The 12,389-nt window shown below is 43.3% G+C and overlaps 1 protein-coding gene across 8 annotated transcripts in view; it reads right to left on the bottom strand.

Annotated features, from left to right (window-relative positions):
• Nucleotides 1–12,235, bottom strand: part of PNPLA1 (patatin like phospholipase domain containing 1) — a 153,245-nt gene extending 141,010 nt beyond the window's left edge. For 2 of the 8 annotated variants that reach the window (XR_011165516.1, XM_069073545.1), the window contains exon 1: nt 11,360–12,233. Coding sequence is in view for 6 of the 8 variants with exons in the window: in XM_069073545.1 (XP_068929646.1) it covers nt 11,360–11,564 (205 nt within the window). In the remaining 2 variants the exon portion in view is untranslated. Of the gene's footprint in view, nt 1–11,273 lie in introns of all 8 variants that reach the window. The other 6 variants (XM_069073542.1, XM_069073546.1, XM_069073543.1 and 3 more) reach the window with 5 other exon arrangements.
• Nucleotides 12,236–12,389: the final 154 nt, after the last annotated feature.

The raw sequence follows: 12,389 nt of genomic DNA, 5'->3' as shown, positions 1-12,389 counted from the left end.
ATATATATATATATATATATATATATATATATATATATATATATATATATTATCTTAATGAATCCTCACAACCCTGGAAGATAGGAGCTCTTTGTATCCCCATTTGAAAGATGAAGAAACTGAGGCTGAAGACCTTTAAGTAACTTTACACAGCTAGTAAAAAAGAAAAAAAAAGCATAGGATGGCAGATTTGGAGCTGGAACAAATTTTGGAGGTTAATCTCAACCCTCTAATTTTAAAGATAAGAGTTTAAATGATGTGCCCAAGGTCATTAAGTTAATGTGTCTGAGACAGAATTTGAACTCAGGTCTTCCTCACTCCAAGAGTAACACTATCCACTGTGCCTCCTAGAAGCCATCAGAACCCTTATTATTTCTGTATATGGCTCCTTTCCTTTCTGAATAAAGTTATTTAGGAAATTATGAGCTTTAGGGAGGCAGAAGCAGGCAAGAGCTTTCATTCCATGTTCTCTGCCACTGGAATGCTGCCTGGCACACAGTAGGTGTTCAATAAATGCTTGTTTCCTTCTTTCCCTTCCCTCCCACCCTATGGGCTGAATATCTAATCATCCTTTTAAAAGGCTAACTCCAACCTCACCTCCGGGAAGCCTCCTCTGATGCCCCAAGTCAGGAATAACCTTCCCTCAGAGTCCATATGGTACTTTCTTTGACACCTCCTCACCTCCTTCCCATATTCATTCCAGGGTAGTAAGCATTATGGGTAGCTAGGTGGCCTGCTGACTGGACTGCTGGGCCTGAAGTCAAGAACACCTGAGTTCAGACACTTCCTAGCTGTGTGACCCTGAGCAAGTCACTTAACCCTTTTTGCCCCAGTTTTCTCATCTGTAAAATGAGCTAGAGAAGGAAATTGCAGACCATTCCATTATCTTTGCCAAGAAAATCCCCACAGGGCTTGAAGACTGAAAGATGGCTAAACAACCAGGATATATTACAGCTGTGTTGGTGTTTTATCTCCCTGAGAAGCTCCTTGTGGGGCCCATCCCCTATCTTATCAAAACTTTGTAACTTCCCCAGCTGGTTGTACATTTTTCTGCATACAATGGATACCTAATAAATGTTTGTTACAAGGAGGGAGTGGTGCCTAGATAATGTGGCAAAGTACAAGGAGGGATTGGCATTTGTGCCATGGGTCTTTAGGCCAGGGAGTCAAGCAGGGACCCAGTGCCCAGAGAGGCTGGCCCCAGAAGCAAGGCCTGAGCCTCAGGGCAGAACACACCATATAGCTCCAAACAGGACTTCAATTCCCTCCTCATTCCAAGACCAGGCTCATTAGCAAAGGGCTTGGGTTAATAAAAATAATAACAACAACCATAACAGTCAACATTTGCATTGAGCTTTAATGTTTACAAAGTGTTCTGTATCATTTTACTCTCATAAGATAAAATTTAAAAGAGGCAGTAGGATGTGATGGCTAGAGAATGGTCTGAGTTCAGCCATACAGGATGGACTTAACTTCTCAGTGCCCGGCGGTGCTCTGAAGCTATAATTTGCAGAAGGGCAGACTTGAATTGGTGATGAGAGCTTCCTCATTCAGGAGTACCCTGACTCAGTAAAATCAGTCCAGTCCTCATCCTCATCCTCACATCAACCCTGTGAGCTAGTGCTAATGTTATACCTATTTTATAGAGGGGTAAACTGAGGCAAACAGAGTTAAGTGACTTGCCCAGGCCTGAACAGCTGGAAAGTATCTGAAATATGAGGTAAGGCAGACAAGAGTGCTAGAGGCTGATGGAACAGAGAGGTTGCAGTATGTGAGATATAATTTGCAGGATGTGATAGCCAGAAAAATGATCAAAAAAGGGTATGCATTAAAGCCCCCCACCATGGACTTACCTGTGTGTTTTCACAAAGCACTCCCAATTAACACAACTTCCTCTCCCCTTTCCTATTCTCTTTGCTTATCTATATGGACTAGATGAAGTCTTGGAATAGTCCTTCCCTTCCCCTTTTCTGTTCTCCTTGACCTGATAGCCCCTCCTCCCATTCTCTCTTCCCCTTCCCCCATTCCATAAAATTGTATTTAAACCAGGTACCTAACTAACCCCAATAATGGCCTTTGCCTCCTAGGAGAAGTAGGGTCAAGCTATCTCCCTTAGGGTGGCAGGGCCCTCTGCCTCTCACGTGGAGTAGAGCCCTTTGGAGCTCTACCTCTTGGAGAGCACCCCTGTTTTGGGGCATCACCCCAATAAATGCCTTTGTTTGGGCACTGTCCTAGCGAATGTGAATTCTTTCAAGACACTAGGACCCACCTGTCTATGTTCCACCATTTCAGGTGGCACCCCAATATTCTTGGGGGTGTACCCTGAATTCATCATGAGGAAGGATTTGAACTCAAGCCTTCTTGACTCTGGATCCAGCATTCCATCCACTGTGTTACCCAGATGCCTTTGGTGGTGTGAGAAACATCCTCCCTCTAGTAAGAACAATACTCGTTATTGAAGCTAGGAAAGCTCTTATGTTATTTTTCGTTCTTGTGAATGGGTAACTCCTTAAAGGAGCATGCTTGCCAAGGTTAATACAAGGTTACTTATTTCCTGTTGCTGATTCAGATTCCCCCCCTCTTCCTCATTCAAGATACAACTTCCTGAAACACCTGTTCTATGTTCTTCTATCTGTGTTCCCCCTCCCTTGTCATGCATGTGCATCTAAATTGGCTTGGTCCACCCTGGTGGTGTGCTTCGTTTAATATTAAACAGTTCATTAAGCATGTATACAAGCTTCTGACCTTTTACTTGGTCAGAAGCCTGGTTCTTCTAGGTCACAACTCAGTTTAGAGCCAGTCACCTCTGACTTGCATCTTGTTATCACTCCTGCAAAACTGGGAGTAGTGTTAATCCTGTGGAAACAGAATCCCTTCTTTTGTTTCTCACAGTGGCAATAAAATTCCAAGAGAATAAGATAAAATAAGAACTGGGGGGGGGGGGGGCAGCTAAGTGGCACAGTGAATAGAGCACCAGCCCTGGAGTCAAGAGGACCTGAGTTCAAATTTGGCTTCAGACACTTAACACTTACTAGCCATGTGACCTTGGGCAAGTCACTTAACCCCAATTGCCCTGCCTTCCCCCCTCCAAAAAGCAAAAATAAAATAAAATAAGAATTGGGGACTCTTGGTAGAGCAAAAGAAACAAATTCCAGTCCTATTTTTTTATCAGTCCTATACTTACTGACTGTGTGACCTTGGCAAAGTCACCTCATCAATATGAATTTGTTTCCTCATCTATAAATGGGGATATCAATTCCTGCCCTGTTCACCTCACTAAGGATCTATAGAAATGTGATCTGAGAGTGGTTATTTTTTCTTTTCCTTTGGGGTTTCCCATATGGCTTGTTCAATTTCTTTTTATGAGATTGGGTTATTTAAATTCTCTGTCTCTTTTTGTGTTAATCTGGGGTTACTGAGGTCCAGAAAACTTGGTTTTTTTTTTTTAATTCTTGCTAAACTGTACACAGAAAGGTATGTTGACAAGGTGGGCTGAGAGAGTCCACATTGGAGGCAGGAAAACTGACTTTGTGGCCCTGAGCAGGCCTCTAAGTCTCTCAATGCCCCCAGGCAACTCTTTAAAACATTAAATTATAGAGGAATTTCCAGTCCTCCTTAATGTAGGGACTTTCCTTACCAGGAAATCATAGATCTCAGCAACAACTAAAGGGAGATACCTTGGAAAAAAACACTAATTCTAGAGTCCAACCCCACTAGTGCTACTTAGAGGCAGGTTGGATAAAGTCCTGGGCCTGGAGTCAGTAAGAGCTGAGTTCAAAGCCAGCCTTAGACACTTTACTAGCTGTATCATCCTGGGCAAGTCACTTAACCGCTGTCTGCTTCAGTTTCCTCAACTGTAAAATGAGAAAGAAGAAAACACACATTTATTAAAGGCCCTACTATGTTGCAGGCAGGTATATGGTGTAGTGGATAGAGTGCCCTGCCTGGAGTCAGGAAGATTCATCTTCCTGAGTTTAAATCTGACCTCAGACACTTCTCTCCGTTTGCCTTGGTTTCCTCGTCTGTAAAATGAGCTGGAGAGGGGAATGGCAAACCAGTATCTCTGCCAAGAAAATCCCAAGTGGAGTCACAAAGAGTCAGACATGACTGAAGATGATGACAAATGTATCATACACTATGCTAAGCATTTTACAGATATTTTATATGTATGGCCTTCTCATATGGCCTTCATAACCATCCCATGGATAATAACAGCACTGATCCCCCAAAACCATCGTGAGGATCACATAAGATAATATTTATAAAGTGCTTGTTATTGTGCTTTCTTCTTACTACCATACATGGAATTGTATGGAATTGGGCACTTCATTTTAATCTCCTTGTACCTCAGTTTCCTCATCTGGTAAATGAAGGGATTGAACTAGATGGCCTCTAGATGGCCTACTCTAAATCTATAATCCCACAGATGCACGAACATAAATTTGAGCTACAGAACTGGCAGGCTGATGTTTAGGCTTTGTTGTTGTCCTTATTGTCTGAGAAGTTTCTCCTTGCCTTGCCAAGACTGGCAGTGCCGCAGCCACTCGTAGGCTTAACCCCACTGCTGATCGATGGGCTCAGAAGCTTTGATCCACTCTACTGTCAATCTTGGCTGGTTCATCTTTCCTGGTGGCTCTCCACCGATTGGGGCTCACCATATTGTTACTGGACTTTATTGTAAACAGCTGATAGGCTTTAGCCTTAAACTACTGAACTCTTAGACCCAACTGATCACCAGACTCAGCCTCCAACAATAGCAGGGATTACAGGCATGTGCCACCTCACCCAGCCAGTTGATATTCTGAATAAGAAAATAATATCAAAACTAAGCCCATTTGATTTGAAGCTCCTCCCATTAGATTGTAAACTCCTCAAAAGCAAGGGTTGTCTTTTGCCTTACTTTGTACCCCCAGTGCTTAGCACAGCTCCTGGCATATAGTAGGCACTTAATAAATGCTTGTTGACTCTCTAATTAATACTAATACTCCCAGATTATTTATCAACTGACTATTTTCCCCCAGAAAGGGCATAGCCCTTTACCCTTAAGATTGCAGGATTTAGAGCTGGAAAGGACTTTAGAAATCAAGTAGTTCAGTCATATGTCAAATGAGACCTGTGGGGATTAAGTGAGCATCCAAGGTCACACAGAGAGGAAATAAACCCAGGATTCACACTTAAGTCCTTAGACTCCAAATCTAGTATTCTTTCACTGTCTGATCTCTGCTCTTAGCCCTACTTTTTCAATGAGAACCCTCCCAGAATCTCTCTAAAATCTTAAGAGTTAACAAGACTCACCCCAGAAAAGCCTGGGAGTTAAATTTGTCTTTTGCATCTACTAAACCCTTCTCTCTCTCTGTCTCTGTCTCTGTCTCTCTTCTCTCTGTCTCTCTCTGTCTCTGTCTCTCTCTGTCTCTCTGTCTCTGTCTCTGTCTCTGTCTCTCTCTCTCTGTCTCTGTCTCTCTCTCTCTCTCTCTCTGTCTCTGTCTCTCTCTCTCTCTCTGTCTCTCTCTCTCTCTCTGTCTCTCTCTCTCACCCCCTCTTCCTGTTGCCACCTCCTGTCTCACACCATAGTATATTAAATCCTCTACATTCTGGCTCCAACCTACCTTTCCAGTCTTGTTTCACATCAGCCCATCTCCATCTCTGTGCATTTACACAAACTCTTCCCCCGTGCCTGGAACTGCAAAAAGGCCTCCCCTCTAACTCAGGGATTCTCAGCATTCTCCAAGGCACCTGGTAGGGAGGGGCCCCTTCCTACCAGAAGCCTTCTAAATTATCCAAGATCACACAGCTGGGAAATGTCAGCCCTAGAACTAGAGTCCACATCTTTTTATTCCCAAGCCAGGAAGTTATATTAGTTCAAGTTTGTCACCTCACACTGCTGGCTACTTATTCCTGTAATATAGGAAATGGATTTTCAAGAGATCTCTCTGTCCTCAGCATCCAAAGGGATTCTACCTTGAGCGTTCCCCTGATCCCTGTCATGATAAGTGCAGTTAACTTTGTATTTACTGATCTGTGTTCTATCTCCCTAGTGGAAGGTGGGCAGAAACTGCTTGTTTGTTGGTAGCCTTTAAAATCCCAATCAGCACCTCACACAGTGACTTGTTCATAGCAAGCAATTAATAAATGTTTCTTAAATCGATTAAGATTACAGGAGCTAGAGTTAGCAGAGTCTAATAAATCTAAGTCATTCATTTTATAGACCAAGAAACTGAAACCTAGAGAGGGAAAAAGACTGGCCCAAGATAACATAGTAAATAGCAAAGCCAGGATAAAGACCTAGGCCATAATAGATAGATAGATAGATAGATAGATAGATAGATAGATATACAGATAGATATAGATAGATCTATATGTATAGACACATATACACACTTGTATTATATATATATTAAGTTTGCAGTAAGGGGACTCTGTTTCCTTGCATATATTCACTTATGTATATGTGTGTATATACATACATGTGTGTACGTGTGTGTTTTAAAGCTGCTAAGGCTTTAAGTTAAAACTGAGATTTTTGAATTTAGAATTAAAAGAAAACTTGGCAGCCATGTAGAACAAGTCCCTTATTTTTCAGATGAGAAAATTGAGTCTCAGAGATGTTAAGTGACTTGCCCAAAGTCACACAGGTCATAAGTGACTAAAGTGAGATTTAAACCTGAGTCTTCTTACTGCAAATCTAATGTTCTTTCCACCCTACAGCTCAACCAGGCACCCACTGATTTCAGTTTACCTCTATCTTTTCTATCATGAGGAAAGTTGATCTGATAAAACAAATTGAGACCATCTGGTTGGCACAAGGTGTCAAGCACAGAGTCAAAAAGATTTAAGACTCAGAAATTTAGAGCTGTGTGACCCTGGGCAAAACACTTAACCTCTATTTGCCTCAGTTTCTTCATCTGTAAAATGGGGATAATAATAACACCTATCACCCAGGGTTATAGTGAAGATCAAATGAGATACTGATTGCAAGGCACTTAGCACTTAGTAAGAATTATATAAATGTTCCCTATCATTAATTCCCACTAAAATGTTGCACCTCTAGGAAAATGATTCTCCAGTGGTGGAGCTACAGTCATCATTGGAGGTAATATTTCCCCTCAGATCCTAACACAGAGAGGTCTATATAGGATAATTCAGTGGAAAGATTCCTGGATTGGAAGTCGGGAGACATATGTTCTAGTCCTAGTTCATCCCTTATTAAGTTGTATGATCCTGCCAAGTCATTTCCTGTCTTATCTTTGAGTCTCAAAGAATCGAAGAATTTTGAGAGTTGGAAAAGACCTCAGCAGCCATCCATATACCCAATAGTGTGGGTATGGGTTGAATTAACCCATACCTACAAGGAATGTCCTTTATAATATACATGACAGGGGCGGCTAGGTGGTGCAGTGAGTAAAAGTGCCGGCCCTGGAGTCCGGAGGACCCGAGTTCAGTTCCAGCCTGAGACACTTAACACCCACACAAAACTACTAGCCGTGTAACCTTGGGCAAGTTACTTAACCCCAATTACCCTCCAAAAAGGCAAAAAAACAAAACAAAACAAAAAAAAACTATAATATACATGACAAGTGGTCATCCAGACTCTGCCAGAAGTCCTCCAATAATGGTGAATCCATCCCCTTCCAAGATAGTCCATTCAATTTTAGACAGCTTTAATGGTCAAGAAGTATTTTTTGATTTGGTGCCTATATTTGACTCTTTACAACTTGAACCCATTGCTGCTGATTCTGACCTATACCCTCCTACCCCCACCCCCTTCTTTGTATATGTCAGACCTTCAAATGAAGAGAGTTGTAACAAATCCCCTGAGTCTTCTCTTCTCCAGGCTAAACAACCCCAATTTCTTCAGTCTATCTTCCCATGACATGAATTCAGGGCTTGCTGAGAAGCCTTCAAGGATGCTGAGATCCTGGTCGCCCTCCTCTAAAAGTTCTCCATCTTGTCAACAACCTTCCTACATTGCAATGATCAGAATCAAACACAATGTTCTAGATGTAGTGTGATCAAGGCAGAGCACAGAAGGAACTATCATCTCCCTATTTATTAGAAACTGTGCCTTAGTTTCCCTGCTATGTGAAAGTCTAAAGGGCAACTATGTGGATAGAGCACCAGGCCTGGAATCAGAAAGACCTGAGTTCAAAATCTAGCCTCAGACACTTACTAGCTGTGTGACCCTGGGCAAGTCATTTCATCCTGTTTGCCTCAGTTTCCTCATCTATAAAATGAGCTGAAGAAGGAAATGGCAGACCACTCCAGTATCTTTGCCAAGAAAACCCCAAAGGGGTTCATGAAGGGTCAGACATGACTGAAATGACTGAACAACAACAAAACATGTGAAAGAAGGTGTTTAGGGTAGATCAGCATTTCTCAAATTTCTTTCCACAGAACTCTGAGGTGCCACATGATTTGAACAGGGGTCTCATGAAACAATTCCTGTAATAGTGATACAGTGATATTTTCTCTTTTAAAATAATAAATTTCGGGGTGGCTAAGTGGCACAGTGAATAGAGCACTGGCCCTGGAGTCAGGAGAACCTGAGTTCAAATCTGACCTCAGACACTTAACACTTACTAGCCATGTGACCTTGGGCCAGTCACTTAACCCCAATTACCCTGCCTTCTCCCCTCCAAAAAGCACCATCATCATCATCATAAATTTGAAATTATGCATACATCAAAATACTAAGTATTGGAATGTCCAGCATAAAAGAATAAGCACAGGGGTAGGAAACCTGCGGCCTCAAGGCCATATGTGTCCCTCTAGGTCCTCAAGTTCAGCCCTTTGATGGAATTGTTTGGATTCCATCAAAGGACCACACTTGAAGACCTAGAGTGCTACATGTGGTCCTCAAGGTTCCCCTCCCCCCCATCATAGGGCATAAACGTGTAATATCATTGATACAAAGGACTCTCAAATGAAAAAGTTCCCTCTACCAATATAGGTCAGTAACTTCTCTGCAATTTAGTTTTAAAGGCAGGCAGCTAGGTGGTACAGTTAAGAGAGTGAAGGGCCAAGATTCAGAAAGACATGAGTTCAAATCCCACCTCTCTTTGTGACCTTGGGCAAATCATTTAACTTTTGTTTGTCTCAATTTCTTCAATTATAAAATGGAGATCATAATAGCATCTACCTCCCAGGTTTGTTTTGAGGTTCAATCAAGATAATACTCCAAAAATGCCGGGTACATTGTAGGTGCCATGTTAATACCAGCCATAATTATTATTATCATATTATTACTCAGAGCACTGAGAGGTTAAGAAACTTGTCCCAGTCACACAGCAAATATGTGTCAGGGGAATATTTGAACCATGGTCTTCTCAGGTCTGAGACTAGATCTCTAGTCACTCTGATGCATTGTTTCTCAGCAAGTGAGAACAAACTTAATTTCTTCAGTTTTATACCACCATTTTCTTCATGACTTTCCTTTATCCCAAGGTTGGGATTTTTTAATTTAATCTTCCTGTCCCTTCCCCAACCCTAAAGTTCCTGCACAATATACTGTCAATATACACAGTTTGAATCACAGTCTCTCAGAATTAGAAGGGATGCCAGAATCCAACTAATTTGACTTAGACCTGTGTAAGAATCCCCTTCCTCACTCCCAGCCAGTGGGTTATCCAGTTTCAGAAGATCACCATGGATAGGAAATGTACCATATCCTGAAAAAGCCAAGCAGGTCTAACATGCTGCTTTGACTTTGGAACAACTGTAATGACTCAGAAGCTTTTCCCTCCATTAAGAAAAAAATCACTCTCTTTCCATATTGCTCTCCCCCTCCCCCCACTATTCCTAGTTCTGCTCTCTGTAACCCAGAAAAACACAACTTGTGTCTTGCACATGACAGCCTTTGAAATACCTAAAGGCAGCTTTTACATCCCCCTTCAGTTTGTTCTTCAAGATAACTATCCCTAGTTCTTTCAATGAATCCTCTGATTTCATAATTTTCAACCCCCTCACCATTGTACCCTCCATTGAAGATTCTCCAGTTCGTTAATACTTTGCCTAAGATGCAGCAATCAGGACCATACTAAGTACCTTAGGTGTGGTCTGAACGGGCCAGAGCACAGTGGTTCTTTTACATTCCTTTTTCCAGGCATTATGCATCTGTTAATACAACCTATATTAGCTTTCTTAGCTAATGGCACACTATTGACTAATACCAAGTCCCCCACACACACACAGAGCAGGTTACCTTCCCCTACGTGGGCAATTGATTTTTTTTATAACCCAAGCATAGAACTTTATAATAATCCCTATTAAGTTTCAACTTTTTCAATTATATTCATTGTTTTGAACAAGTAAATTTTTTCATTCTAAATTTATCATCCAATATGTTAGCCATCCCTCCCAATTTCACATCATTCATAAATTCAATGAACATTCTCTCTATGCAAGTCATTGACAAAAAGGTTGAAGAGCCCAGGACTCTAAAGAAGGATCTCTGGGGACAGTCTTTTGATTTATCTCCTCCTATGTTTCTACTATCACTTATTTTTTTTTTTAGTCTAATCTTTCAATCAGAGGGGCGGCTAGGTGGCACAGTGAACAGAGCACAGGCCCTGGAGTCAGGAGGACCTGAGTTCAAATTTGGCCTCAGGCACTTAACACAAAACTAGCTGTGTGACCTTGGGCAAGTCACTTAACCCCATTACCCTACCTTCCCCCCTCCAAAAAAAAAAAAAGAATGCTGGATGTCAGAAGACCTGAGTTCAAATCCCAGCCCTGTCACCCATAGCTTTAGAGCTGGAAGGGACTTTAGTCCAATCATCTCATTTTATAGATGAGGAAACCAAGGTCAAGCTATCAAATGACTTGCCCTAGATCATACACCTAATTGATCAAAGAGCAGGGACTTGAACCCATTATTTTTACAGATAAGGAAACTGAGGCCATGAAGTCAAGTGACTTGCTTAAAGTCACACATATCCTCCATTGACAGACTCTTTTCCATGATACCATATACCTTGGACAAATTCTCTTTCTAATCCCTTATGGGCTTCCTTTTCCTGATCTGTAAAAGGAGAAGGTGGGAATAGATCATCTCTTCTGTCCCTTCCAGAACTAAAGCTGTGCTTCTGTTGCTCTCATACATAAGATCTTTTCTGGAAGCCAGTGTTTATGATTTTCTATCATGGATAGGAAAGCCAGAGGCAGAAGAAGTCATTTGCCCAAACTAACAGATAAAGGCAGGGGCCCCTGCCCACCCAGTGACTGGATTTCCCCTCCTGGAATGTGCTCAGGACCCCCTCCAGTTCCCAAATGCCTACTTCAGAGTGCTTTGCTGGCACCCAATGCCAGGCTTCCTGCCAGAGGATTCACCAGGGGTGCAGGGAAAGCAGAATAAACTCCTTACTCATGCCAATGCCGCACACGGTCAGGGCAGCCACCACGGAACCGGCTGACGTCCCGACCACGCGATGAGCCGTATCCAGCATGCGGGGTGCCAGGTCTCGGAAAGCATCCACGGCCCCCACCTGATAGTAGCAGAGAAACCCGCTGCCAGAGAAGGAGATGGAATGCGGGGTATCGGGGTCCCCCTTAAAGACCTGTTCCATCATCTTTGCAGCTGTGGGTGGGCCTCCCTCGAGGGGGAGCAATCAGCCTCGAGCGCTCAGCTTCCCAAAGGTCCCTCGCCTGCCTCGTCCTGTCGGGACAAGCTGGGGCCTCCCAGGAGCTGACGAGGCGCTTGATCTGGGCCGGACGGCTGGCTCTGCACCTCCCGGGCCTGCTCGGCCTGAGCTAATTTCGGTCCAAAAGCAGCAGCCACAGCTACGGTGGTGCCTGAAACCGCAGGCTTCTGGCTGGGGAAGCAGGAATCCCTGTTGAGCCAGTGCAGGCGGCGTCCCGGTTGCACGATCCCAGCGCCTGATTTAATCGCCTGTCAGCTCCCTCCCGAGCCCATTTTCTCGGGGGTTCGAGCCCTAGCCCACGTGGTGAGGGTGGAAGTGAGGGATACTGGTAGGAGATCCCTTGCGATCCCCACTAGGAGAGCAGCTCAGGGCTCCCTAAGTTCAACCATCCTCTGACGACCTGTCACTAATACCAGCTCAAATATTAAGCCTGTTGCAAAACCTGGCGATGGTTATCTGCGGGTGGGTGTCTCCCTTCTTAGCCCGGTGCTACTGCGATGCTGAGTGAGGGTGTGAGTTAAAGGGTTGGCATTTCTCCTGAGGGAAGGTGGCCCGATTGCAGGATGTTCTGCTGGAGGTGCGCAATGGTTAAGGAGGCAGGAGACCTTGTTTACAGGGAGTGTGCCACCCGTGCTCCTCCCCCCAGAGGTAGGAGCTATCCACAGACTTCACTCTCTAGGCCTTTTAAAGAAATTTAAAACCAACTACATTTCTCGACCTTTTTATTAGATCTTCTCTATACCCAGGTTGGAT

This window comes from Petaurus breviceps, unplaced genomic scaffold, assembly GCF_028583685.1.
Source record: "Petaurus breviceps papuanus isolate PSGF00001 unplaced genomic scaffold, PetGlider_PUasm1.0 90865, whole genome shotgun sequence".
In the NCBI taxonomy this organism is placed as follows: Eukaryota; Metazoa; Chordata; class Mammalia; order Diprotodontia; family Petauridae; genus Petaurus; species Petaurus breviceps.
The sequence above is the reverse complement of the archived record's forward strand: the minus strand, read 5'-3'. Positions and strand labels throughout refer to the sequence as shown.